The sequence below is a fragment of the Giraffa tippelskirchi genome, chromosome 4 (assembly GCF_054371585.1).
Source record: "Giraffa tippelskirchi isolate mGirTip1 chromosome 4, T2T-mGirTip1v1.2.pri, whole genome shotgun sequence".
Classification (NCBI taxonomy): domain Eukaryota; kingdom Metazoa; phylum Chordata; class Mammalia; order Artiodactyla; family Giraffidae; genus Giraffa; species Giraffa tippelskirchi.
Genome location: NC_137278.1, coordinates 188889306 through 188914838, shown reverse-complemented (window position 1 = coordinate 188914838; position 25533 = coordinate 188889306). Strand labels below are relative to the sequence as shown.

The 25533-nt window shown below is 39.6% G+C and overlaps 1 protein-coding gene and 1 long non-coding RNA gene across 12 annotated transcripts in view; both read right to left on the bottom strand.

Annotated features, from left to right (window-relative positions):
• The window catches only part of LOC145545212 (uncharacterized), a 28941-nt gene extending 26511 nt beyond the window's left edge, over positions 1 to 2430 (bottom strand). Inside the window, exon 1 of the long non-coding RNA XR_014081946.1 lies at positions 2235 to 2430. This is a non-coding gene — a long non-coding RNA (uncharacterized LOC145545212). The remainder of the gene's footprint in view (positions 1 to 2234) is intronic.
• A 3140-nt stretch (positions 2431 to 5570) lies between these two features.
• The window catches only part of EPS8 (EGFR pathway substrate 8, signaling adaptor), a 194127-nt gene continuing 174164 nt past the window's right edge, over positions 5571 to 25533 (bottom strand). For all 11 annotated transcript variants that reach the window (XM_081589150.1, XM_081589143.1, XM_081589144.1 and 8 more), the window contains 4 exons: positions 18512 to 18734; positions 10451 to 10631; positions 9115 to 9244; positions 5571 to 6827 (listed from right to left, as the gene is read on the bottom strand). In XM_081589150.1, coding sequence (XP_081445276.1) covers positions 6711 to 6827; positions 9115 to 9244; positions 10451 to 10631; positions 18512 to 18734 — 651 coding nt within the window. In that variant the 3' untranslated portion in view covers positions 5571 to 6710. The remainder of the gene's footprint in view (positions 6828 to 9114; positions 9245 to 10450; positions 10632 to 18511; positions 18735 to 25533) is intronic.

Below are 25533 nucleotides of genomic sequence, written 5' to 3'. Positions count from 1 at the left end.
AAAAGAAAAGTCACTGTATCGTCTTGCCACATACTGGAAGACAGATCACAGGGAGAAAAAGAGTTGGTGAAGCTGAATACATTACAACAAATTTTTTATTATCTTTTGGCTGCACCATAGGAGAAGACAATGGCAACCCACTCCAGTACGCTTGCCTGGAGAATCCCATGGATGGAGGAGCCTGGTGGGCTACAGTCCATGGGGTCGCACAGAGTCGGACACGACTGACGCGACTTAGCAGCAGCAGCAGTGGCTGCACCATACAGCATGTGGGGTCTTCATTCCTCAACCAGGGATCAAATCCACGCTCCCTGCAGTGAAACTGCAGTCTTAGCCACTGGACCACCAGGGAAATCCCAAGCTGAATACGTATGGATATGAATTTCCAATCTGAAGAACAGCAAAAAAAAGGATTTTTCATATACTGAACATTAGGCAACAAAAACTGAAAAATAAATGCAGAAAATCCTACAGTTGTCCAGTTTTCTGCCTTGATACGGCTTTCAAACTTCAGTGCAGGGAGAGAGAACTGAGGTGGAGTTCAGCAGACTCCTTGAGTTGAGGAGACAAAAGCTTAGAGAGTGACAATGGCAAGGGAGCTAAAATTCATAGCACAGAATAACAGCGAAGAAAGCTGCATGAAGAGAGAGCTCTGGAGATATTCATAGGGTCCCCATAGAGTCCTAAGCTGAGGATGGCTCGTTGCATGCCTATTAGAAAACAGCTCAAGCCTGAGGAAAAGCATCACATGAAAGGATTTAGAAGGACAATTCTCCGAGTTCACCAGAACCAGGCATAGTCCCTATTATCATCTGTTACAATGGGAAACATAATGCGTGGAGTAACAGGTTGAGGATTCAGGAGAGTTTTGCTTCAACAGTGCAGTAAGATTGGTTGTAATATACATATTGCTCTGGTTCCACCTAAAAAAACATAAGGAAAGGCAAGATCAGAAAGGACCCAGCTCTTCCTAAGTAACTGAATAGCATCCCAAAACAAAGCACAATGACATTTGAAGGTATACAAAAGTATCCAGCAACTAACAAGGTAAAATTCACAGTATCTGGCATCCAATTAAAAATTACATTAAAAGTGAAAGATACAGAAAAGAATCCTGAAAGTGGTCAGAGTTTTTAAAATTTCAAGCACACAAAGCAGCAAAAAAAAAAAAAAAATCATTAAAAATCAATCATAACTAACCTAGAAGTTATGATGATGATAGAATTAGTAAGCAAGAACACTAGGATATTTTTACTGCCTTCCATACGACTGAAAAAAATCAAAGAAATATTGAGAAGTTAAGTAGGGACAGGAAAGATATTTTTCAAAAAGTAAAACTTTTAATGATGAAAACCCTAACATCTGAGATGAAAAACACAAATGGAAAAGATGAAAAGCAGATTAGAAATTACAGAAGAAAAGATTAGTGAACTTGAAGACAGGAACAGAAACTATGCAACATGAAATGGTATCATCGACTCAATGGACGTGAGTTTGAGCAAATTTAGGGAGAGAGTGAAGAACAGGGAAGCCTGGCATGCTGCAGTCCATGGGGTCGCAAAGAGTAGGATGCAACTGAACAACAGCAAAATATGAAACACCAAGAAAAAAAACTCAGTAAAAAATTATCAGTGACCTTAGGAAAACTTCAAATGGCCCAGCATACATGAAATTGGAGACTCCCAAGGACAGGAGGCAGGAAGGACAGAAAAAATAAAAGTAATAATGATCAAAACTTTACCAAAATTAATAAAAACTATAATCCTAGTTTCCAAAAGCTCAGTGAACATCAAGGACAAAAACGAGAAATATACAAAGGCCACGCCATAAGCAAATGGCATAACACCAGTGATGAGATTTCCACTTTGGCAGCAGCAGTTGATTGTAGTACAGTAGGTGATTCTCCGTTCAGTTCAGTTCAGTCTCTGAGTCGTGTCCAACTCTTTGCGACCCCATGGACCACAGCATGCCAGGCCTCCCTGTCCATCACCAACTCCTGGAGTTTACTCAAACTCATGTCCATTGAGTCGGTGATCCCATCCAACCATCTCATCCTCTGTTGTCCCCTTCTCCTCCCGCCTTCAATCTTTCCCAGCATCAGGGTCTTTTCAAATGAGTCAGCTCTTCCCATCAGGTGGCCAAAGGATTGGAGTTTCAATAGGTGATTCTAGTTTCTAGCTTTTCCCCCTACGTTTTCAGAACCAGCATCACTGCACCACCCTGCCTCCACTCACCAGAGGTAAACTGTCCAGAATCGTCTCCTTCTTCTTCAAGCTTCCATGCCAGGTCTCCAGGGGTTCTCTCCTCTATGTTCGTGAGGCATCAGCACCAACACCAGACAGTGCCTCTTCTTCAGTGGTCTGTGTCCAAGCTCCCAGGGCCCTTCCCTTCTTCAGACTTCTAAATGCTGGCAAACCCCCTTCCCTGTGCAACCCTAGCCCAAGGGGCAGGGGCTGCTTCCTATTATTCCCACCTCTGTGATGTCACAGTGTTTTCTTTTTGCCTGTTTAACCAATTCCTTTTGTTAAATACTGTTTAAACAACAGAGAAAGATGACTGCATCTTTTTGGGTAAAAGAATAAACACTTAAGTGTATGCTTATATATTTTTACTTTCTTCTTCTTGCTCCCACTAATGTAATCTCAAGGAGAGACTTTGCCAGTCTTTTCACCATGATACTCACAGCATCAGAACCATTCCCGGTACATAGGTGGATAAATATATGAAATTTTTACAAGTTGGATGTTTGCTATATGAGGTTATAGAATCCAATTCAAACTAAAGACTGCAAAGTGGAGTTACACAATTTAAGTTGGGCCAGGAAGTTCATTTTTACAAAGATCTAACCATTTAACAGTTCACTTTACAAAGATTTATTGAGCATCTACAGATAGTATAGCAGAAACATTTTTTGATCATTTTATAGAATTTCAAAGATGTATAAAAGAGTGTACATGTAAGCCAAGTAGCCAGAGTTGAAATAGGTTGGTTATTGAGCTGTTCTCTTAGTTTCAAATCTACCCCCTTTAGTCTCAGCTTCACAATTTGGGGCTTTGCCAGGTGGGTGACCAATAGATTCTGCCACAGGGTCATAAGAAGCTAGACAGGGAACAAGGGACTTGCTTCCTTCTGTTTTACTTCCTGTTTCTGTCAACATCACCTTAATAATAGCCTTCCACTTTGTAAGTAGCAATTGATTCCCAGTAGGTTCCAGTGACCCACAGTCCCAAGGACAGCCTCCTTGTTCTCCCTCCAGTTTCAGCTGCCTGGCCTGCTATCTTTGAATATCTGAGTCCCAGCTCCATGGATTTGCCCAACTATTTTATTTCTTTTTATTTTTTATTGGAGTATAGTTGTTTTATACCGCTGTGTCAGTTTCTACTATATAGCAAAATGAATCAGCTATACACATACATATATCCCTTCTTTTTTAGATTTACTTCACATTTAGGTCACCACAAAGCACTGAGTAGAGTTCCCTGTGCTATATAGTAGGTTCTTGTTCTCATTAGTTATCTATTTTATACATACTGTCTGTCAATAGTGTATATGTGTCAATCTCAATCTCCCAATTCATTCCCATCCTCCTCTTTCTCCCTTGGTATCCATATGTTTGTTCTCTATGTCTTTATCTCTATTTCTGTTTATAAATAAGATCATCTATATCTATTTTTCTAGAACCCACTGCTGCTGCTAAGTCGCGTCAGTCGTGTCCGACTCTGTGCGACCCCATAGATGGCAGCCCACCAGGCTCCCCTGTCCCTGGGATTCTCCAGGCAAGAACCCTGGAGTGGGTTGCCATTTCCTCCTCCGTTGCATGAAAGTGAAAGTGAAGTTGCTCAGTCGTGTCCGACTCTTCACAACCCCATGGGCTGCAGCCTACCAGGCTCCTCTGGCCATGGGGTTTCCCAGGCAAGAGTACTGGAGTGGGGTGTCATTGCCTTCTCCGAGAACCCACATACATGTGTTAATATATGGTATTTGTTTTTCTCTTTCTGACTTTATCCCACTACTGGGCATACACCCAGAACGTGAAAGTGAAAGTCGCTCAGTCGTGTCTGGCCCTTTGGCAGCCCATGAACTATATGGTCCATGGGATTCTCCAGGCCAGAATACTGGAGTCAGTAGCCGTTCTTTCTCCAGGGGATCTTCTTGACCCAGGAATCGAACTGGTGTCTCCTGCATTGCAGGTGGATTCTTTACCAGCTGCGCTACCAGGGAAGCCCATACACCCAGAGTAAACCATAATTCAAAAAGATGCATGTTCACTGCAGCACAATTTACAACAGCCAGAACATGGGAACAAACTAAATGTCCATCAACAGAGCAATGGATAGAGAAGAGGTGGTACATAGATACCATGGAATTTTTTTACTCAGCCATAAAAAAGAATAAAACTGGGTCATTTGTAAAGACGTGGATGGGCCTACAGACTGTCATACAGAGCAAACTATTTTTTTTTCCAGCTGAATTATTTTCTGAATTCCTGAGGCAACAGCACCAGTTAGGCTGTGCCCCCTTCTGGGAGGTCTTTTTATTTACCAGCGGTGGGGCCTTTTCTCCAAATTTCTCATCCCAGTAACCTAACTCCTCAGATGTCTGGATCAAATTCTCCCTCCAGCTTTTCAGTTCCATGAATTCCAACTCTTCTCTTTGGCTCCACCACCCTGAAGGAGGTAACTACTTCCTGCAATTACTACCTCTGTGATATTTTCCTTTGGAATTTTATAGCATAAAGACATACTTACAAATGACACCAATTCTTTTTGAATCAGATTATGCTATATTACACACAGGTTATTTAAACTTTCCTATCCTAATTTCTTTTGTCTTATCTGTACATTCTTCAGAGATTTTCTATAAGGGCTAAGTTATAAATGTGCATCAGGAAACTTCCTGGTGGTCCAGTGGTTAGGACTCTGTGCTTCCACTGTGGGGGGAAGATGGTTTCAACCCTCAGTCAGGGGATTAAGGTCCTGCATTCCATGTGGTATGGCCAAAAAAATTTTTTTTAATTAAAAACATTTAAAAATAAATAAGCAAATAATTCAAAAAATAAATACATGTGCATTCCCATGCTTATGAAATGGGTAAGATATACAATAATTATTATTCTAATGTTTGTCTCACTTTGTCTGAGGGACAGTGCTTTGGGGGAACTGAGAAATGGAAAACAAGAGGCTCTCATATCCCTCATGATTTGGGGAAAATTAACCTCTAGGAAGCTAATCCTCCTCATCTATAATATATAACTCACAGGCGATTGTAGCTCTCTAACAAAGAGAGCTGTTATATGGCAGCACTTCATAATCACAAATGCAGGGTGTAAGTTTGTTTCTACTGGGATCAACTGGACTTGATGGTAGAAGAAAATGTGATGAAATAAGAGAGGTGGAAGGAAGAGAAACAACTGAAGAAAGCAATCTAGAGCAATTTTTACCCATTCAGAATTTCACTGGAAATCAGTTTAAAAAAGAAAAAAAGAGTGGGCCTCTGTTTTTCCCATTCCACTCAACCATGATCCCCATTCTTCACGCCAAAGGTCCCTTTTGCCAATGAGACAGAAGCCATTTATTAACATATAGCAAATACTGTTTATTGCAGACTTTCCAGCTGACTCATGTGAAAAAGGCACTATGAAAATTAATGAATCTAGATAATCTCTCTAAATGGGTTTATGTTAAAATATACAACATTCTTACATAACATCTGTTTTATATATGTGAAATAATATAACATTTAATGACAAAGATCATGTTTCCAAAAATAACTTTGTTGAAGGTTAGGTCTCTTTCTTTTCTCTACCTAGAATTTTTCACAGGATCAAAATACATGTAGATTATTTCTTATTACCAGAAAAACTTGACACGGATAAACCTATAAGATGGCCTCAATTTGTTTTTAACTACTTATATCAATATTCAAGACTGAGGCCTTCATTAAGCAAAATACTGTAACACACACCAATGCAGGCTATTTCCTGTGACAGATTTTGAATGTATGTGACCTCTTTTACACTTGTGCTTTCTTAATATATAAGAACACAGTATAGATAATAAGCAGAATATAAACTAAATCAAAATACAAGCTACACAAGGAATTGTGAGCAACAGAGCTATGACAAATAAAATGTCTCAGGAATGTTCCAAAGGTTTCTATTTGTATGCCCAAGGCCTTGTTGTACTTTACAGTTCATTATATGTTTCAATTTTTTAAACTGTTGGCATTAAGAACTTTAAATAAATCTAAACAGTCGATATGTCCAAGAAGAGACCTAAGTAAGCAGAGACTAGCCTAAAGTAAGCGACACCCTGGATGATACACAACATAGTCACAGGCAAAACTAAAAATATTTAGAGTTTGAATCATGGGCATATCTATCTTTTTGCTTTGCTGCAACAAATAAATTCACCACTGTCAAAAAAAATCTGCTTATGCATTGGGACTAAGATGAAATAATTAATCCATTAAGGGAAACCTCACCTTGGTCGAGTACGCAAAATATTTCCCAAGGTCAAAAATTCTGCTTAAAATTTTTAATTTTAACAAAAATAATGGGCCCAGAAGCAAGTCCTCTGCTTACTTAGGTTTGCATTGTTTCTTTATGGCGATAAATTCTGTATACCAAGAAAGAAGAATCTGACATTCCTTTCATGGCTTCTTAAAACAAAGCATGGTGGAAACATGCCAAGAATAATGGAGTTTTGAAACTAATTAGTGATGCTTCCCTCATCAAAAGACTCCACTCCTGAGTCACTTGCAGCAGCACTGATTTTTTCCTGTCGTCTTCGCATGATTTCTTGCAACTCAGAGCTGCCGCTGTTATCCTGAAAAACAAACATGGTTCAGACAAGATGGTTACTGGTTTGTGAGGCTGCAGATCACATAATGAAATGGCTCAGGGTAAAAGTTCTTTGTGTTTTTCTTCTCACGTCTCTTGGCGGGAAACTGAAGGCTGCCCTTCACATAAGTGATGATTTGGACTTCACTAACCTCACCTTTCCCCTTATGGTGTCTAAAGACCATTCATTCACCACGCTTTCACTTGAACATGTTAAAGGTAAATCAGTAATGCATGTGGAATGCTTTAGATTACCTGGGAGAAAGAAGCGATTGTACAATAAGCACAAAAAGATAGTAACTCATCAAAGAATGCTCTTTAGGTCAAGCAAGATATTCATCTATCTGCTGTAGGGAATTCTATAACAGGCCCAAAGACTGGGCTCAGAAAACACCAGGTTTCCCCACACCAAAGGGTTCTGACCATCTGACATCTTGTTGGTTTTTGTCCTTTTGAAGTCTGACCTATAACCCCTATGCACCCACTATAATCCTCTCTCATCTATAGAAGTCTCTGGCGACACAGGTGAGTAAACAAGGAACTAGATACAAGAGAAGGGCATGATGGGAAGGTGCCTGGGGAAGGTGAAGAGCCTCAGGTAACAAGTCTCTGCCTCCATTCACATCCAGAGGACGAGGAACAAGAGGCCAGGAGGACACGGACAGTCAGGGAAAATGACAGCAATAGGGAGTCTGGACTGAAGGAACTCAGAAGTGTTAGGATTATGGAACTTACTTAACCCTTAGGGATTAATTTACACATTCTCAATAAAATCATAATGTATAATGGTAACTAGACAGTCTGAGGAAAGTTATAATCCTGATTCACATTCAGTAGACAGAAAGCCTAATATAGGACCAAGCAAGATCAATGTGGTAGGAAAAATTTTCAAGGAAAATATTTCTCCTGACTGAGAATGGTTACAGGGTTGCATGCACGAGGCTATTTTAGTACGTTATTTAACTGTTGAATTTACACAATATACCTGCTAGAGATAACTGTGTATTGATTTCACACCAAAGCCTATATCCTTTCATTTGAGCCTGAGTTTAATTTTCACGAAAGCTATTAAGAGCTGTGAGATGTAACAGTTAGAAACTACTACGCTTACACAGCCCATGTTAAGTAGAGAAGGATATTGGAAGCTTAAGTATATCCAATCTAGAAAAAATTTACTCTCCTGCTTTCATAGAAACAACTATACCTAAGGAATTACTCCTCAGGGCTCTCTGTTTCCAGTGGTCCCTACCTAATATTTTCCCTCTGATTATTTATATGTATAAGCAGGTCTAGGCTTATCTGATAGCTCAGTTGGTAAAGAATCTGCCTGCAATGTAGGAGACCTGGGTTCGATCCCTGGGTTGGGAAGATCTGCTGGAGAAGAGATAGGCTACCCACTCCAGTATTCCTGGGCTTCCCTTGTGGCTCAGCTGGTAAAGAATCTGCCTGCAATGTGAGAGAGCTGGGTTTGATCTCTGGGTTGGGAAGATCCCCTGGAGAAGGGAAAGGCTACCCACTCCAGTATTCTGGCCTGGAGAATTTCATGAACTGCATAGTCCATGGGATTGTAAAGAGTCAGACACGACTGAGCAACTTTCACTTTACTAAGCAGGCTTAAGGCACACAGCCACAGTTTTAACACTTTATAACCTTTAACCTGGGTTTCCCTGATGGCTCAGTGGTAAAGAATCTGCCTGCCAATGCAGGAGATGCAGGTTTGATCCCTGGGTCGGGAAGGTCCCCTGAAGAAGGAAAGGGCAATCCACTCCAGTATTTTGCCTGGGAAATCCCATGGTCAGAGGAGCCTGGTGGGCTGCAGACCGTGGGGTCACAAGAGTCGGAGACAACTTAGCAACTAAACAACAGCAATCTCTAACTTGCTAGAATCTACAAACTAAATGCTAAGGACAGGCAAAAATGTTCTGGCCTTTTAGGTCATTTATTCACTTGAAGTAAATGAGTAAATAAAATTCCTACAGAAGTAGTTAGCACACATAAAATGAAAGCATCAGGCTTTTTATTAGACATCCAAAAATACCCGAAGTTCAAGCTTCATTTTGCAGGAACACTTACAATAAATTAATCTCCCTAAAAGTGGTCACTGATGACTCCAGTAACAGGTTATTAAACCTGATTCAAGTTGAATTCAGCTCTGTATGAAAGGCAAAGAGAGTGACCAATATGGACATAAACATTATTTCCAGAGCTTTCAAACTGCAGTCCACCCTCATGACTAATACAGAAAAACACCATCTTAGGTTGATAAGTCATACCTCTAATGCAGCTTTCTGAACAGTGATTTGGCTAAAGACTCTGGCCCCTTCCGGACAGACGGTTCTCAGTTCATCTTTATTGAGAGAGAAAAGTTGTGCACCATTTAATACTCCAAGACTATTAACAGTCCTGAGAAAACAAAAGAAAGAAAAGAAAAAAACAGAGCATTAAAAATACTATCTGGACTTGTGGTGGCCAAGGGGCAGGGACGAACTGAGAATCTGGTGTTAGCAGATGGAAACTATTATAGGTAGGATGGATAAGCAACAAAGTCCTATTGTACAGTATACAGGGAACTATATTCAACATCCTGGGGTAAACCATAATGGAAAAGAATATAAAAATGAATGTATATAGCTGAGCCACTTTGCTTATAGTAGAAATTAATATAACACTGTAAATCAACTATATTTATATAAAAATAAATTATAAATACATACATACATACATACATACAAACTGGAAAAAACAAAAGGAAAATTTCTGGTCCTCTACAATCTCTCTTCTCCAGGTGTTCTATACACTGCAAATCATAAATGGTACTAGTGTGCTTAGAGCAATGACAGGGGCTAGCTTGATAATGACCTTGAGGCTATATAAGATCACTAATCATAAACTATCAAAAAAGAGACATCTGGGTTTATTATTCTTATTATGTAGTAGCAATTCCTTGAAATGTGGTGTTTTGTAGAAGGAACAGATAACTTTCTAGCAGTCAGGCAACTGACTAACCAGTGTACCTCATTCGTTTCAGTCATAGGTGAGTTTACCATGTGTCAGGTTCTCTTGAATACGTATTGTTCAAAGAGTTCAAATACACATATTCAAATATGTGTACCAAATATACACAAAATATTTACAATTTTTGAATGGAAAAATAGAAACTTCACTATGGATTTCCGAAAGGCAAAGCTCTATCAGGTTATAACCCATGATAAGTAATGTCATCTATTTTTTTATTTGCTTGGGATCTACATGCTGCAGCGGAAGGAAAGTTTCTGCTTTATGTCCTCTGTGGTCTGGGGAGTCTAGGTTAAGACCCCAGTCTACACATGTGACCTTCTGAAGGATAAAGACAGCTGCTAACAGATTGCTTTAGAAACCAGTGATGAACAGACACCACCACCTAGAAAATGGGGTGCCAACAAAAGACAGTTATTTCTGCTTCTTGCAATTCTTTTTTTAGCTATAAATGGCTAGAATCATTTCCTAAGTATAACAGATGCAGCTTGGGTTCTCACATTTTCTAGGAATCACTTGTGCATCTTGGTGATCAAATTGAAAACACTGCATGTTTTACGCACAGAACTGTAAAGGATCCCCAGAGAGACTCACACAGGGTTGAAGCCCTTTGACTGCAACCACGTCTTCACTTCCTCTGGGGTGGAGTCATAAGTGATATTGACAACTGGCACATTTTGCCGTGGCACGTGGAACTTCTTCTGGGCAGCACTCCGACCAATGGTCAGTCTGTGGATAAGTTCATCTTGCACTTCCTCCATCTGAGATTTCCTCCCTAGATACCAACACAGAGGAGGTTATTTTTTTTGAAAGCCCCAACAACTCACTCTCTCTAGAACTCCAATGCCAACAATCTTTTGACCCCAGCAGGGCTGACAATCTAGTGTTCCTCCTATCTTCCCTTTCATTCTCGCCAAGGATAAACTTCATGATCAATTATTAAAATCACTCCCTGTTTCTTCTCTGTCTTCACTGTATTCATTTGGCAAGGCCCCCACCCTTGTTAAATCTCACTTTCTTATTCTGTGCGGCACCTGCACACTGAATAGCACACAACAGTGCTGAGTGAGCTCATGTTAAATTCATGATCACGAACCTCCGCTGGGCAGTTAATGCTCCCTGATAATCATGCTACATTTCCTGAGGCCAGTGGTTTTCAACTGGGTGGGGGATTTTGACCCCAGGGGACATCTGGCAACAGCCAGAGACACTTGGAAGATGTCACAAATGGGGGTCGAGAAAGAAGGAAGCTATCATTGTGCAGTGAGTAGAGGGCTGAGATAACAAGACAGGCTGCAATGCACGCAGGTCAGTCTCCTGCAGCAGAGAATTACACAGCCTCAAATGTCCACAGTAAGGTGACAAATGCCACCTGGGACTATACAGTTGCCTGCCGTTAGACAAACATTTCCTACGTTCTTCCTTCTGCAAACCTCACAACGCCCAGTTCCAATCCTCACCCTGAGCTGATGATCTCACTTTCATCATTTCTGAGTAAAATAAAAAAGTTAAACTTAGCTCCCTAAGTTTCCTTAGCAGCTCTCCCCCCTGAGTTTCCCTAGTAGCTCTCCTCACCACCAGCACAGCCAGCACTTTTCCTGTACACTCTGCCAGCTGTCCTATTACATTATAGACAAGTGACTCCACAGTCCTCAGGCAACCCCTCTGCAAGTGCACTAGACCCCAAGTCCTCTGTCTATTTAAATCCTCTGACAGTAATTTCCCCCTGCTTCTTCCATGTTATCAATTTTCCTCTTTGACTGAATCATTTCAACCAATTAAAAACATGCTATTATTTTGTTACTTCTCTCACATTTAAATAAGTCCTTTTTTTATTAAGATTTTTAAGTGGACCATTTTTAAAGTCGTTACTGAGCTTGCTGCAATATTGCTTCTGTTTTTATGTTTTGGTTTTGTGGCCATGAGGCATATGGGATCTTAGCTTCCTGAGTGGGGAATCAAACCTGTGCCCCCTGCATTGGAAGGTGAAGTCTTAACCACCGGACTGCCAGGGAAGTCCCTAAATAAGCCCTTTCTTAACCCCACGCCCCCTCTCAGCTACTGCCCATTTCTCTGCTCCTCTTTTAGCACAACTAGAAAAACTGTCCAGACTAGCCTACTGAAACTACTCTTCTTCAATTTCCTCTTAAATTCACTGCGATTAGGCTATTGGTGCATCTCACCACATCATTTTGCTAAACTCCAATGGTTGATCTCCCGTCATTTACTTATGTCATCCATCAGCAACATTTGAAAAAGGAAACTCCTTCTTGAAACACCTTCTTATGGCCTTCAGGACACACACGCTCTGATTTTCCTCCTGTCTCACAGGCCTCAGTATTCTGTTCTTGGAATTGTCTCATCTCCCTAACTTTCCAGGGCTCAGTCCTTAGACCTCTTTTCTTGATGCACTCTCCGCATCAATGATCATTGTGGGTGGTCTCATGGCTTTAAATGCCATTTAAAAGCTGGTGCCTACCCAAATTACTTCTGCAGCCCAGGCTGGTCCTCAGAACTCTAGACTCATATACACCAACTCTCTACTTGATATATTCATTTGGATGTCTATTAGATATCTCAAATGTAACATGTCTACATTGGAATAACTCATCTTCTCCTGAAGCTTGCTTTTATGCTAGACTTCCCAACTTAGTTGGGAATTCTATTTTTCCAGTTCCTCCAGCAAAATACCACTGAGATATGCCTGATTCCCCTTTACCCTCAATTACATCCAATCCACTGGCAAAACTTGTTGGTCCTACCATTATAATACACCACACATCCAACCACTTCACTCCATTTTTTTTCTGTTGCCAGCTTGGTCTGATCCACCAGCCTATTCACAGATCTCTCTGATGCTTCTCTCCATGACCCCACCCTTTGTTCTTCATTCTTTTCTCAATACAACAGCTAAATTCATCCTTTTAACCTGAGTCAGAGACATACACATACATATTTGTAGTATATCACCTTCAAGGATTAAATACAAAGAACTGATACAATAATCCAATTTAACTAACTTGGCAAGTGACAGTGACCTGGTCACTAAGGGAGCTTCTGTGACCACTCTTCTGATTCTTTTTTTCAGGAAGAGTTATTTCAGAAAGTATTTGGTGTCCCTGAGAAGTAAGTGAAAGTGTGAAATAATAAGATAGTGTTATTTTAGCCTATTTTTTTTTTTAATTTCTCAAGTACCCAGGAAAGCTTTTGAAGAAGAAAGAAGTCAAAAGAAAGAGAAATAAGTGAAAGGAATAGAGGGAAGGAGGGAGGATGAGAGGCTAGAGAGAGAGGGAATATTACCAGTGGTTACATTTAGCTAACACATGGCATGTATTTTATTAGTTAACTCTTTTAAATCACTACAATTTAGTCACACTGCCATACAACAGAGAACATCTCAAAGAAATAATAAAAAAAGTATCACCACACTAAAAGATTTATTTCCTTATCTGTCGACTTAGCCACTGCAGGACCATCTCTAGTCTAAAGTATAACCTCTTTCCAACGAATATAAAAACCTTGTGATGTGTTCCTGGCTTTGGTTTCCACTTGCAGTGTCCTAGCACAGAACAATGTACTAGACTAACTTTACACCTCTCTCTAAAACAACACTTCTTATATCACTAAAAATTAAACTCAAATAAAAGGAGCAACATTTCAAAGGAAGCAGAAGACATGCAAAACAACTGAAGCACTGATCTCTCCAAAAGTGGGAAGAAGAGAGCCTTTTTGAAAACTATGATGAATAGAACTGAAGAGCTCACATGACAATAGAAAAATACAGAATGGGAAAGACTAGAGATCTCTTCAAGAAAATTAGAGATATCAAGGGAACAAAGATGGGCACAATTAAGTACAGAAATGGTATGGACCTAACAGAAGCAAAAGATATTAAGAAGATGTGGCAAGAACACACAGAAGAACTATACAAAAAAGATCTTCACGACCCAGATAACCACAATGGTGTGATCACTGACTTAGAGCCAGATGTGCTGCAGTGAGAAGTCAAGTGGGCTTTAGGAAGGATCACTACGAACAAAGCTAGTGGAGGTGATGGAATTCCAGCTGAGCTATTTCATATTCTAAAAGATGATGCTGTTAAAGTGTTGCACTCAATATGCCAGCAAATTTGGAAAACTCAACAATGACCATAGGACTAGAAAAGATCAGTTCTCATTCCAGTCCCAAAGAAAGGCAATGTCAAAGAATGTTCCAACTACCACACAACTGCACTCATCTCACGTGCTAGCAAAGTAATGCTCAAAATTCTCCAAGCTAGGCTTCAACAGTAAGTGAACAGGAAAATTCTAGATGTTTAAGCTGGATTTAGAAAAGACAGAGGAATCAGAGATCAAATTTCCAACATCCACTAGATCACAGAAAAAGCAAAAGAATTCCAGAAAAACATCTACTTCTGTTTCACTGACTACGCTAAAGCATTTGACTCTGTGGATCACAACAAACTATGAAAAATTCTTCAAGAGATGGGAATACCAGACCACTTTACCTGTCTCCTGAGAAATCTGTATGCAGTTCAACAGTTAGACCTGGACATGGAACAATGGACTGGTTCCAAATTGGAAAAGGAGTACATCAAGGCTGTATACTGTCACCCTGTTTATTTAATTTATATGGAGAGTACATCATGCGAAATGCTGGGCTTCGTGAAGCACAAGCTGCAATCAAGATTGCTGGGAGAAATATCAATAACCTCAGACATGCAGATGACAACATCCTAATGGCAGAAAGCAAAAAGGAACTAAAGAGCCTCTTGATGAAAGTGAAAGAGAAGAGTGAAAAAGTTGGCTTAAAATTCAACATTCAAAAAACTAAGATCATGGCATCCAATCCCATTACTTTCTGGCAAATAGATAGGGAAACAATGGAAACAGTGACAGACTTTGTTTTTATGGGCTCCAAAATCACTGCAGATGGTGAGTGTAGCCAATGAAATTAAAAGAAGAAAACCTATGACCAACCTAGATAGACAGCATATTAAAAAACAGAGACCTTACTTTGCCAACAAAGGCCTGTATAGTCAAAACTATGAATTTTCCAGTAGTCATGTATGGATGTGAGAGTTGAACCGTAAAGAAAGCTGAGTGCCAAAGAATTGATGCTTTTGAACTGTGGTGTTAGATAAGACTTGAGAGTCCCTTGGATGGCAAGGAAAAAAAACCAGTCAATCCTAAAGAAAATCAACCCTGGATATTCACTGGAAGGATTGACGCTGAAGCTGAAGCTCCAATACTTTGGCCATCTGATGCAAAGAACTGACTCACTGAAAAAGACCCTGATGCTGGGAAAGATTGCGCAGGAGGAGAAGGGGATGACAGAAGATAAGATGGTTAGATGGCATCACCAACTCAATGGGACATGAGATTGTGCAAGCTCTGGGAGTTGGTGATGGACAGCGAAGCCTGGTGTATTGCAGTCCATTGGGTCACAAAGAGTCGGACATGACTGGGCAACTGAACTGAACTGAACTGAGCTCATATGACACAAGGCTCCAGCAGCTGGTTTGAATCAATGGACCTGTTGACTTTTTTTCCTTGTCTATGGCTATCTGGTAACATTTTTATGGGTGAGTATTCAAATGATGGCTCCTTCAATTTTATTCTTATCAGAAGTCTTATCAGAGACCATATGCAGAGAACATAGGTAGCACAAAATGTATATGTTGAAAGAAACCAGGCTACCGATAAAGAAACGTGTCTGTTTGCTTTGAAAAGACTGTTGAGAAGCCCCAACATTCATTCAGAAGAAATGTTCTCCAAAAAAGTGCTCACAGAGATAAAAAGTTATCAAGAGAATATTTGTTATACAAAAAGGATTAATTATCTTTATTTAATGACAAACTATTTTTGAGCTATCTTTAAAAGGAATGTTATATAAGTAAATATAACTTATATAAAAATAAGAATGTTACTAGTTTAAGGAAACAAGTGCATGTGTTAATTTGGGGAGAGATGTTTATGCTTTACATACCAATGTCACCCTTTGGCTTATGAAAAACAGACTTAAAAATGATGAGTCACAATTATCAGGAGAGTTCTCTATCTTTAAAGAATTCTAACCATGCCTCTTTCCCATTAGGTTATTCTTAGTTTCTTAGACTAGGACAAAGAACAAATTGTCCCAGCCCACAGACTGTTCCAAAATTGGGCCTGGATGCCTATGAACCCTGATCCCAGGCCTGGAAAAAAAGTGCCACCATGTCAAAGATTACTGCACTGACGTATCAGAAAAGGGAGATATTATAAACTGGTGCTAAGAATGAAGAAACTCTCTGAGAGCAATATTTTCCTTAGGGAAATAAACAAAAACATTTATAAAACTTTCTCATCTCAAAACTGTCTTTATTGTCTGAAAAAATAGAAAAGCCACCTTTTAAAAAATACATGGAAATGTAGCCTTTTAAAATTTAGTAGCCAATTACACACACACTCTCAACCATACATGCGTGCAGGCATAGTTATTTTTGCTGCACAGAAAAAGTTCATCATTTTTCCAAAACTTCATTTTTCCATTAGTTTCTTTGGTAAGGTCAAGATATGGATAAGAAGGTAATTTAAAATTTACTATACTTCAGTTGAGAAAGTAATGTATAAAAGTAGGTTTGTGCTTATTGTATTTAACCAGAATTTCTAGAACTATTAAACAATAATAGTTTCAGTGTCTTCTTTTAAAAAAACTTTTAATTTATCAAGAAAGACCACAACTGAATAGATGGGGCTATGATTTACCGAGATAAAAACCTGAATCTCAAGTATCTGATCTAGCTATAAAGTTAATAGTTCAAGACATGTATCTGGATGCCAGAGATGAGATTTCACATGATGATGAATTTTCAAGTTACTCCAACAGTATAAATAATATTGAAAGTAAAGAAAATAGAGTGATCATCTACAGTAAAAGTATGTTTATATGAGAAAAGAACAGAATTCAGAACTAATTATTTTAAGCTAGTATGATTTTGTGTGTGTGTGTGTGTGTGTGTGTGTGTATGTATACATACCATATATATGATAGGGACAGAGTAAAGGGACGAAAAAAAAGTGAAAGTGTTAGTCGCTCAGTCATGCCCAACTCTTCGTGACTCCACGGACTGTGGCCCATCAGGTTCCTAAGTCCAAGGAATGCTCCAGGTAAGAATACTGAAGTGGGTAGCCGTTTCCTTCTCCAGAGTATCTTCCCTACCCAGTCGTCGAACCTGGGTTTCCCACATTGCAGGCTTTACCATCTGAGCCACCAGGGAAGCCAAGTAGGTGATTAAATAGTTAATCCCACTAGAGGATTGTAAGTAAAAAATATTGGAGACCGCTATAAGTTAATGATTACTCAGGAAAGTAGGTTTGCTTAACCACAAAACCAAGGAGACATGCTTAGCAACAAAACCATGCAACAGAAGCACGAGACATGTCCCAAAACAATAAAACAATGGTGGCATGAGACCCACATCCTGCCCGATGAGCTTGGTTAAGTCAGTGATCCCTAAGACATGCTCTCTGCACACATAAACAATAATCTGTGGACCTAGTTTCACCAGGCAGGGACAAGAAAACTCCCCTACCCAACCTGGAGGAGGAGCTGATGATGGAAGCATGACGTCCACTCAACAAAGACAAAGAAGTTCTTCCCCTCCTGATGTTTCCTTTGATTAGAAAACTGTAGCCCAGTAAGTTCTTGGGGCAGGGCATCTCTCGCCCACCAGTTCATAAGCCTCATAAGTGTCCTATTCTAATAAATCACTTTTTATCTGTCTCTGTGCCTCTCGCTAAATTATTTTCTGCACTGAGACATCAAGGACTATGGTACTAGAGCTCTTCGGAGCCCATGAACCAACACCCAACAATTTCATATATATATATATATATATATATTTAGGCTTCCCTGGTGGCTCAAATGGTAAAGAATCTGCCTGCAATGTTGGAGACCAGGTTTGATCCCTGGGTCGGGAAGATCCCCTGGAGAAGGAACTGGCAACCCTATCCAGTATTCTTGCCTAGGAAATCCCATGGACAGAGCTCAGCGGGCTAGAGTCCATGGGTTTTCAAAGAGTCAGATATTAAAGTACAGAGAAAATAATTACATTGTTGAAGGTCTCGTGGCCAGCAAGTGATGTTTCACTATAGACTCAAGTCTGTCTGGCTTCAGAGTCTGCATTCAGCCACCACAATAGATTGGAATATGTATAGAAATACACACATTAGAGAGTAAAGAGGACTTCCTGTTTCTTAGAATTACTTGGAGGATGAGAAATAAGATATAAAGGACTTTGCAATCAATGAAGCACCATGCAAATATAAACGACTATTATATATATTTAATAATATTTATTACCAGCAGAGGGGCTTCCCTAGTGGCTCCATGGTAAGGAATCCCTGCAACGTAGGAGCTGCAAGAGACACACGTTCAATCTCTGGGTCAGGAAGATTCCCTGGAGGGGGGCATGGCAGCTCACTCCAGTATTCTTGCCTGGAGAATCCCATGGAGAGAGGAGCCTGGCGGGCTATAGTCCATAGCGTCACAGAGTCAGATATGACTGTAGTGACTTAGCATACACCAGCAGAAACAACACTCAAAAATTTTTACCTAGCAGTGCTTTTAATTCACAGGAGACACTGTGTATTTTTGCCTCCCTGGGAAACTTACGGTCCACAGGAACTTGTTTTTGTCGCTGGCTGTCTCGCACAATACTGCCACCGCTGTCGCTGGAGCTGCTGTTTTGACGGGTTATGTTTACCGGGATCTTTGACACAGGAATAGGTGCTGGAGTGGAAGGTGGGAGGGGAACAGGGACAGGAGCTGGTGTTGGAGGAGGTGATGGGGCAGAAGGAATGTCAGATGCTCTTGGGCCATACTCCATCCTTTGTTTCTAAAAAGAAACCAATAATTCATTCAGAATTGTGAAGATATAAACCTAGGCTAGGAAAATAAATTATACTTTGACTGGATGTTGTTGGCTATTTATTTGTAAACTTACTTGCAGATCCATAGCAAATTTGTGGGTGTGTTAACGTACACACATGCACACATATAACCCTCCAATCCTACATGATGCAACAATTATTAAAGGTTACTTTTAAATATTCTACACATTTTTTCAGAATCAAAATGTAAATTCAGCAGTCAAAAGTATATACCAATAGCAAACAGGAGTACTAATGACAGTAATAAATGATAAGAAAACTAAATTTGAACCAGCAGTCATACAACAGCAGGGTAGGCAAAAGATTTCTGATATCAACAACATAAGGCATTAGTCACTCCTTATTTTAAATGTATGTTTTATTCAAAAGTGTTTAATTCTGTTGTTTCCAAGTAATTTGCTAAAAAGAGGGATAATATTTCAATAGATAAAAGGACTATGCTTTAAAATAAACAATTTTAAAATAGTTAATTTTTTCAAACCATAACCTTTTTGGCCATCATCTTAAAGCTAATTTGTTAAATTTCTTGTTAAAAATAGGAATGTGGTGAGGGTCATGAGATAATCTTTAATTAAATGTTTATGACTACATCTCAAAAGCATATTATTAGAAAAAAAGGTCATGTGGGGATTTGTATTTTAAAAGGTGGATGTGACAGAATATATAACTTTCAGTAATTTTTAAATGATTTATGCATTTATAAAATAATATTTTTATATATATTCCCTATCAAACTAAAAACAATAGTTAAAGCTTTAAACAAAATAACAGATAATTGTATTAGAATAAGTTCCAAATTCTCAAAAGGCAATTTTTTGGATTGAAGCAAAGCTACAGAGCAATGACTTACAATTTGGTAAAGTTTAGATACAGTGCTGGCACAATTTTAATTATTCTGAAATTCAGGATTAGCCAATAAAATGCAAAAAGCAAGCCTTTTGGTAATCTGGCTCTTTGACTAGAAGAGTTTTTTAATTTCTAAATTGGCCCAAATATAAGGCAGTATTGATTTTAAAAGAGGCCTTCCCAATTTCCACAGAGATCAAAAACATCAAAACACACACCACACACACTCATCACTTTTTCTTACTTAAGAAACAACACACCATCCTCAGAGGCACCTTCACAGCAAATGAGTAACACCTGTGGAAACCAGATGGGGAAGCAGCCCTGGTTCACTACTGTCCCTTTAAAAGCTTCCATTCACCCACCCGTGGGTAGGGGAGGTAGGAGGGTCATGAACCAAGGATGGGAGAAGAACTGAAAGAAGAGTTTATCCTGCTGCTGTTTCTTGGAGGGGGGTGGGAGTGAGGAGGAGTTAAATTCACAGAGCAAGCCACGGAGTTAGATGGGAGAGAAACAGACTTTGCTTGCCCCTCCACATCCAAGGCCTGGAAACATTTCTAATATTTGATAATCAAGTACATTATTACTATTATCATCTACAAAACAATATTCCTATATTTGGGCCAAAAAATATTTTGAGCAATCAAAATACAGCAAACATCACAGACATGTAACACTTAGCACACACCAATGTCATCTGATTAATGTATATACAGTGTCCCCTTGACAAGAATGTCCTCGGCACATGGTTTCATCAAAGGTTAGTGAATTCTCACGTTAGAATTTCAAAAGTGTCAGCATTTAAATGATTGCTTTTAATGCTTAAACAAACCAAAAAATGCTATCAGCTTCTGCATTCCATGATATGATTCATATTTTTCTGCTTTCAAAAAAACAAGAACAGCTCGTGTTTTGCTAGCCATCAAATAATACTGCGAACAACTGAATACCTGTGTTATTGTCACAATCAAGCCTGCACACAGGCTCGCCAAATCTTCTGTGCCTCATTTCAATCATCTGTCATTGCTACATAATACAACTTTATCAGTATAATCTATCACAGACTTAAAATATATATATATATATAAAATATACAGAGAAACCAAAGGAAAATGTCTCATGAATTAGGTTGTAAATTTTATTTACTTGCATATTTTCCCCTTTTCATGGTCCTCCTACCTGCCTCATGCTTCCAACCCCTGGAATAAAAAAGGGATAGGGCGGGGAGCACCTTTCTTAAATCATTACAACTTGTTCCAAAACCAAGGTGGCTTTTCCATGGAAATGGCTAAGTCATCCTCCATGGGAAGGAAAGAGAATCAGGCCTGACTCGTGAAATCACTTTTCTCTCTCTGCACCCCCATCTTCTCCACTGTCGTCTACTTACCACCCAGTCACTGCTCTTCCCCTTCTTGCCCTGTTTCTCGGTTACTTCTGGTTGGAAGTAGAGAGCTGATGGCCCATCAACTTAACGCAAAGTCTTAGAGAGTAGAACTCTACCCCGAACTTTCTTCTACTGAACCAAGGGTGCTGAGTCTTCAAACCCAAAAATAAATCTTGGCCAACTATTCCCATTTTGCCTGGGACCCTCCCAGTGTTAGCACTGAAAGTCCCACACCCCAAAGCCCTCAGTAGTGAGCAGACAGGGATGATGGGTCATCTCGGTGTGGCCCTGCTTCTCTACCATCATCGGCACTTCCTAACTCTTTTCTTTTATCTCCCACAAATATATTTCAAGTTCTGCTTAAAACAATATCTCTCTTGGGTTTTTTTCTTTCTCTGAAAGTCAGAATTGCTAGATTCCATGGAACATGTTGGCTTCCCAGATGGTGATAGTGGTAGAGAATCTGCCTGCCAATGCAGGAGAGGCAAGAGACTTGAGTTTGACTCCTGGGTCAGGAAGATCCCCTGGAGTAGGAAACGGCAACCCACTCCAGTATTCTTGCCTAGAAAATTCCATGAGGAGACTGGCAGACCACAGTCCATGGGGCCACAAAGAGTCGGACACATGACTGAGTGACTGAGCACACACGGAACATGCACTTTCTGTTGATAATTAAGTCCAGTCTACCTTTCTGTAGCCGCTAAAGCTAAGTAGAAATTCTCAAGGACTAAAGAAAGAGACTTGTCAATAAGCTCTTGAATCATGCAGGATACTGCTTCAGAGGGGAAATTATGCAAGCAAGCCCAACAAAGCCATTAAAATTGAACTGTTCTTAAAAATGGATCTACACATTTTTTTCCCCTCTAAATTTAGTCTCTTTGGCATTCTGCAGTGAAAACTAGGCACAGCTGGAACATTTGGAGGGTGTTAAGTCCAGAGACTGAATCCAAAAAATTACATCAAAAAAGAAGTGCCTTGAGGGAATAAATGTGGGTTACCTCTGACAGCTCGCCAAGTAATTGCTATTAGGAAAATGGAGCAAATCACGTCAAATGAGAAAATTTAACATAGGAGATGGAACTACAATAATATCAATTATACTTCACATCAAATATCAGAGAGTGTGAGATAATTAGTTTTTGACAGTAAAATTACCTGCCCACAAATCAACCAGAGAAGGAGCCTGTAAATATATAATTAATTTCCACCACTATCTAGTCATATAAAACAAATTATATAGACTCACACTATAGTATAAACAGTGTAGAGTATTTCAGTGACTATTTGTGTATCCAAGTATTGTGTTTTAAAATACTAAGATAAGGGTTCATCTTATAGTCCATAAAGAATACAATTACAGTTCATTACATGTAAAACTAATTCTTTTTATAAGTTTCTTTACAAAAGGAAATACATATATATCACAGTGTTTTTTTTAGCAAGTTGAACTTGTAAGCACTTAAACAAAATTTTATAATTTTGTACACATGCATGTTGGGCAGGAATTTCTATATACATGGAGAGAGAGAAGGAGAGTAGGTATTATTCAAATTACTGCAAGAAATATTTGGAAAAATTTTCATGCATGAAGCAGAATAAAAGTATCTAAGACCATCCACCATCCCAGTCTAAAGACCATGCCTCTACTTAATAGATGAATAGAGTGTTCTAAGATTAACTTCAAAAAAAATTTTAAGCACTGAATATTATTAGGAAGTTGGTCTACTGGAATGAATATAAAGACATCTTTAGTAAACTTTTCCTCTCTGTCCAGCAATATCTGAATATCAGGATTGAGCCTGAAAAACAGAGCATTCATAACAGGAGCTGAAATTAGTAGTGCTAGTGGTTTAGTATTCATCTGAAGAAAACATCTCTACATTTAATTTAACATCTCTACTTAAACATGCATATAGAACATAAAAGAATTTTATATCTAGACTGGATTCTCGAGATTATGAAACTTGGTCCCTTCCATTTCACAATTCAGCAAACTGGACCACAGAAAAATAATATACGAGTAGCTCATGGAGCTTAGTATCAGAAAAACAAACAACCCTATTAAAAAAACAGGCAGAAGACATAAACAGACATGTCTCCAAAGAAGACATACAGGCAAATAAATACATGAAAAGACGCTCAACATTGCTTATTATTAGAGAAATGCCAATCAAAACTACCATGAGATATCACCTCACACTGATTAGAATGGCCATCATCAAAAAAATCTATAAACAGTAAATGCTGGAGAGGATGTGGATAAACAGGAACCCTCTTGCTTTGTTGGTGGGAAAGTAAATTGATACAGCCACTGTGGAGAATAATATGGTAATTCTTTTAAGAACTAGAAATAAAACTATCGTATGACCCAACAATCCCACTACTCGGCACATACCCTGAGGAGATGCTTTCTTTAAGGTCATACAGCTACTCAGTGGCAGAGCCAGGACTAGAATCCTCATCCACCAGGACCTAGACTGGAGCTGTTTCTATAATACAACATCTCTTGCTCTGCAACAGAGCAGACAGGAAAACTTTCTGTTGAACTTACTGGACCATAATGACCAGACATTCAAAATTACATGCATCTTGGTAGGGTAGCATATATATAATAATAATAAGCAGAGACTTAACAGTTAATAATAAATACAAGAGTTCTTCAGTCAAGCCTCTGAGGATACTGGACATAACAGAAGGGCAGGGGTTGGTTTCAGACTTGGCATTCAACATGAAAATCTATGTCGCAGAGATCAGACTTATGGACACGGGGGAGGGGGAGGAGAGGGTGACACGTATGGCAGAGTAACATGGAAACTTACATTACCATATGCAAAATAGACAGCCAATGGGAATTTGCTATATGTCGCATGGAACTCAACTGCACCAACCTAGATGGGTGGGATGGGGAGGGAGATGGTAAGGAGGTTCAAGAAGGAGGGGACATATGTATGAGGGGACATATGTATACCTATGGCTGATTCATGGTGAGGTTTGACAGAGAACAACAAAATTCTGTAAAGCAATTATCCTTCAATTAAAAAATAAATTTAAAAAATAGAGATATAATATACAGCATGATTAAAAAAACCTATGTCGGCAAAAGGGTGATTCTGGTAGACAAACAGTCCAAGTGCGAGACGTCAGGAAGTCAAGTCAGAAGACCTACAGGAAACTTGATTTGGCAAGTAGATGCCAGGAGGGCAGGAAACATCCTGGAGGTCCATGTGTTGCCCAGCAAAAGTAAGCCAAAGGCCTGGAATGCTCAATGACAGTCTTTCCATCAAAAGATAGGTCATTTATGTTCATTTCTCCATCATCTCTCAGGAACATTTACTTCTTTTTCCCAGTGGTTTCATCCAACCTTTTTTTTAATGTCCTGCATCTTTCATAAATTCTTTATTACCTCCCTTCCCTTTAATTTTAAAACTTTGCTGAAGCCATGGGGGAAAACACTTTTGGTGGGAATGGCTGTCTTTACAGAGAGCTGTTAAAATTCACTCCAAATGTGAGGATCTTCAGCAGCCTGGACTCGCGGGGACATCAGGTGGCATCTCAACAACTATTTCAGACTGGTGCCAGGTACGAGCATCCCTGCTAACAGCAGACAATCTCTACCCAAAAGTGTGTGAGCCACAGGCAATGGCTTGTCTCATGCCCCTCCTCTAGCAACTGCCACTAGTTATTGATTGCCCCGAAAATTTGTTTGGGCTTTTCAGGAGCATTATATAGAAAACCTGTACAAGCCCACTACAGCCCACTACATATACTTATTTACAAGAAATGTAAGCATATGAGAATAACAGTCCTAACACTGTGCCTTTTAAAAATTCAGTGCCTTGTAGATGCTGCATGGGCTTCCCAGGTGGCTCAGGGGTAAACACTCCGCCTGCCAATGCAGGAGACTCAGATTTGACCCCTGCGTTGGGAAGACACCCTGGAGAAGGGAAAGGCTACCCACTTCAGTATTCTTGCCTGAAGAATTCCACGAAGAGAGGAGCCTGGTGGGCTACGGTCCGTGAGGTTGCAAAGAGTCCGACATGACTGAGTGATGAACACTTTCACCTTTCACGGAGAACACTCTGTATCTATGCAAAACAGGGTATCAACCTTTTGTAAGCACTATTTCCCATGACAGTCAAGTATATCAGAGCGTGGGTTATGATTCTAGAGTCCAAGGGCCCCATCCTGGCTTCACGCAGCTGTGTAATTGTGGGCAAGTTCCTTCTCCGTACTTAAATTTCCTGATACATAAATGTGCCTACTTCACAAGGTTGATGAAGGAATTAAACATCCTAGTATTTGTGAGGTCCTTAATGGACATGGCAGATAGCCTGAGCATCTTTCTGTGGTATAGTATAGAGATTTAGAACGTTTTCGTAAGAAGTTTCTTTAAATTTCTGTACAATTTTGGTATCACTGGATGGATGAGACAGGGAGAAAAGTGTCAGTCACTTCTGAGCAGAGAGAGGGTCACTGCTCCTGATAACGAACACAAAGGAAGGGCAAAGTCAGGG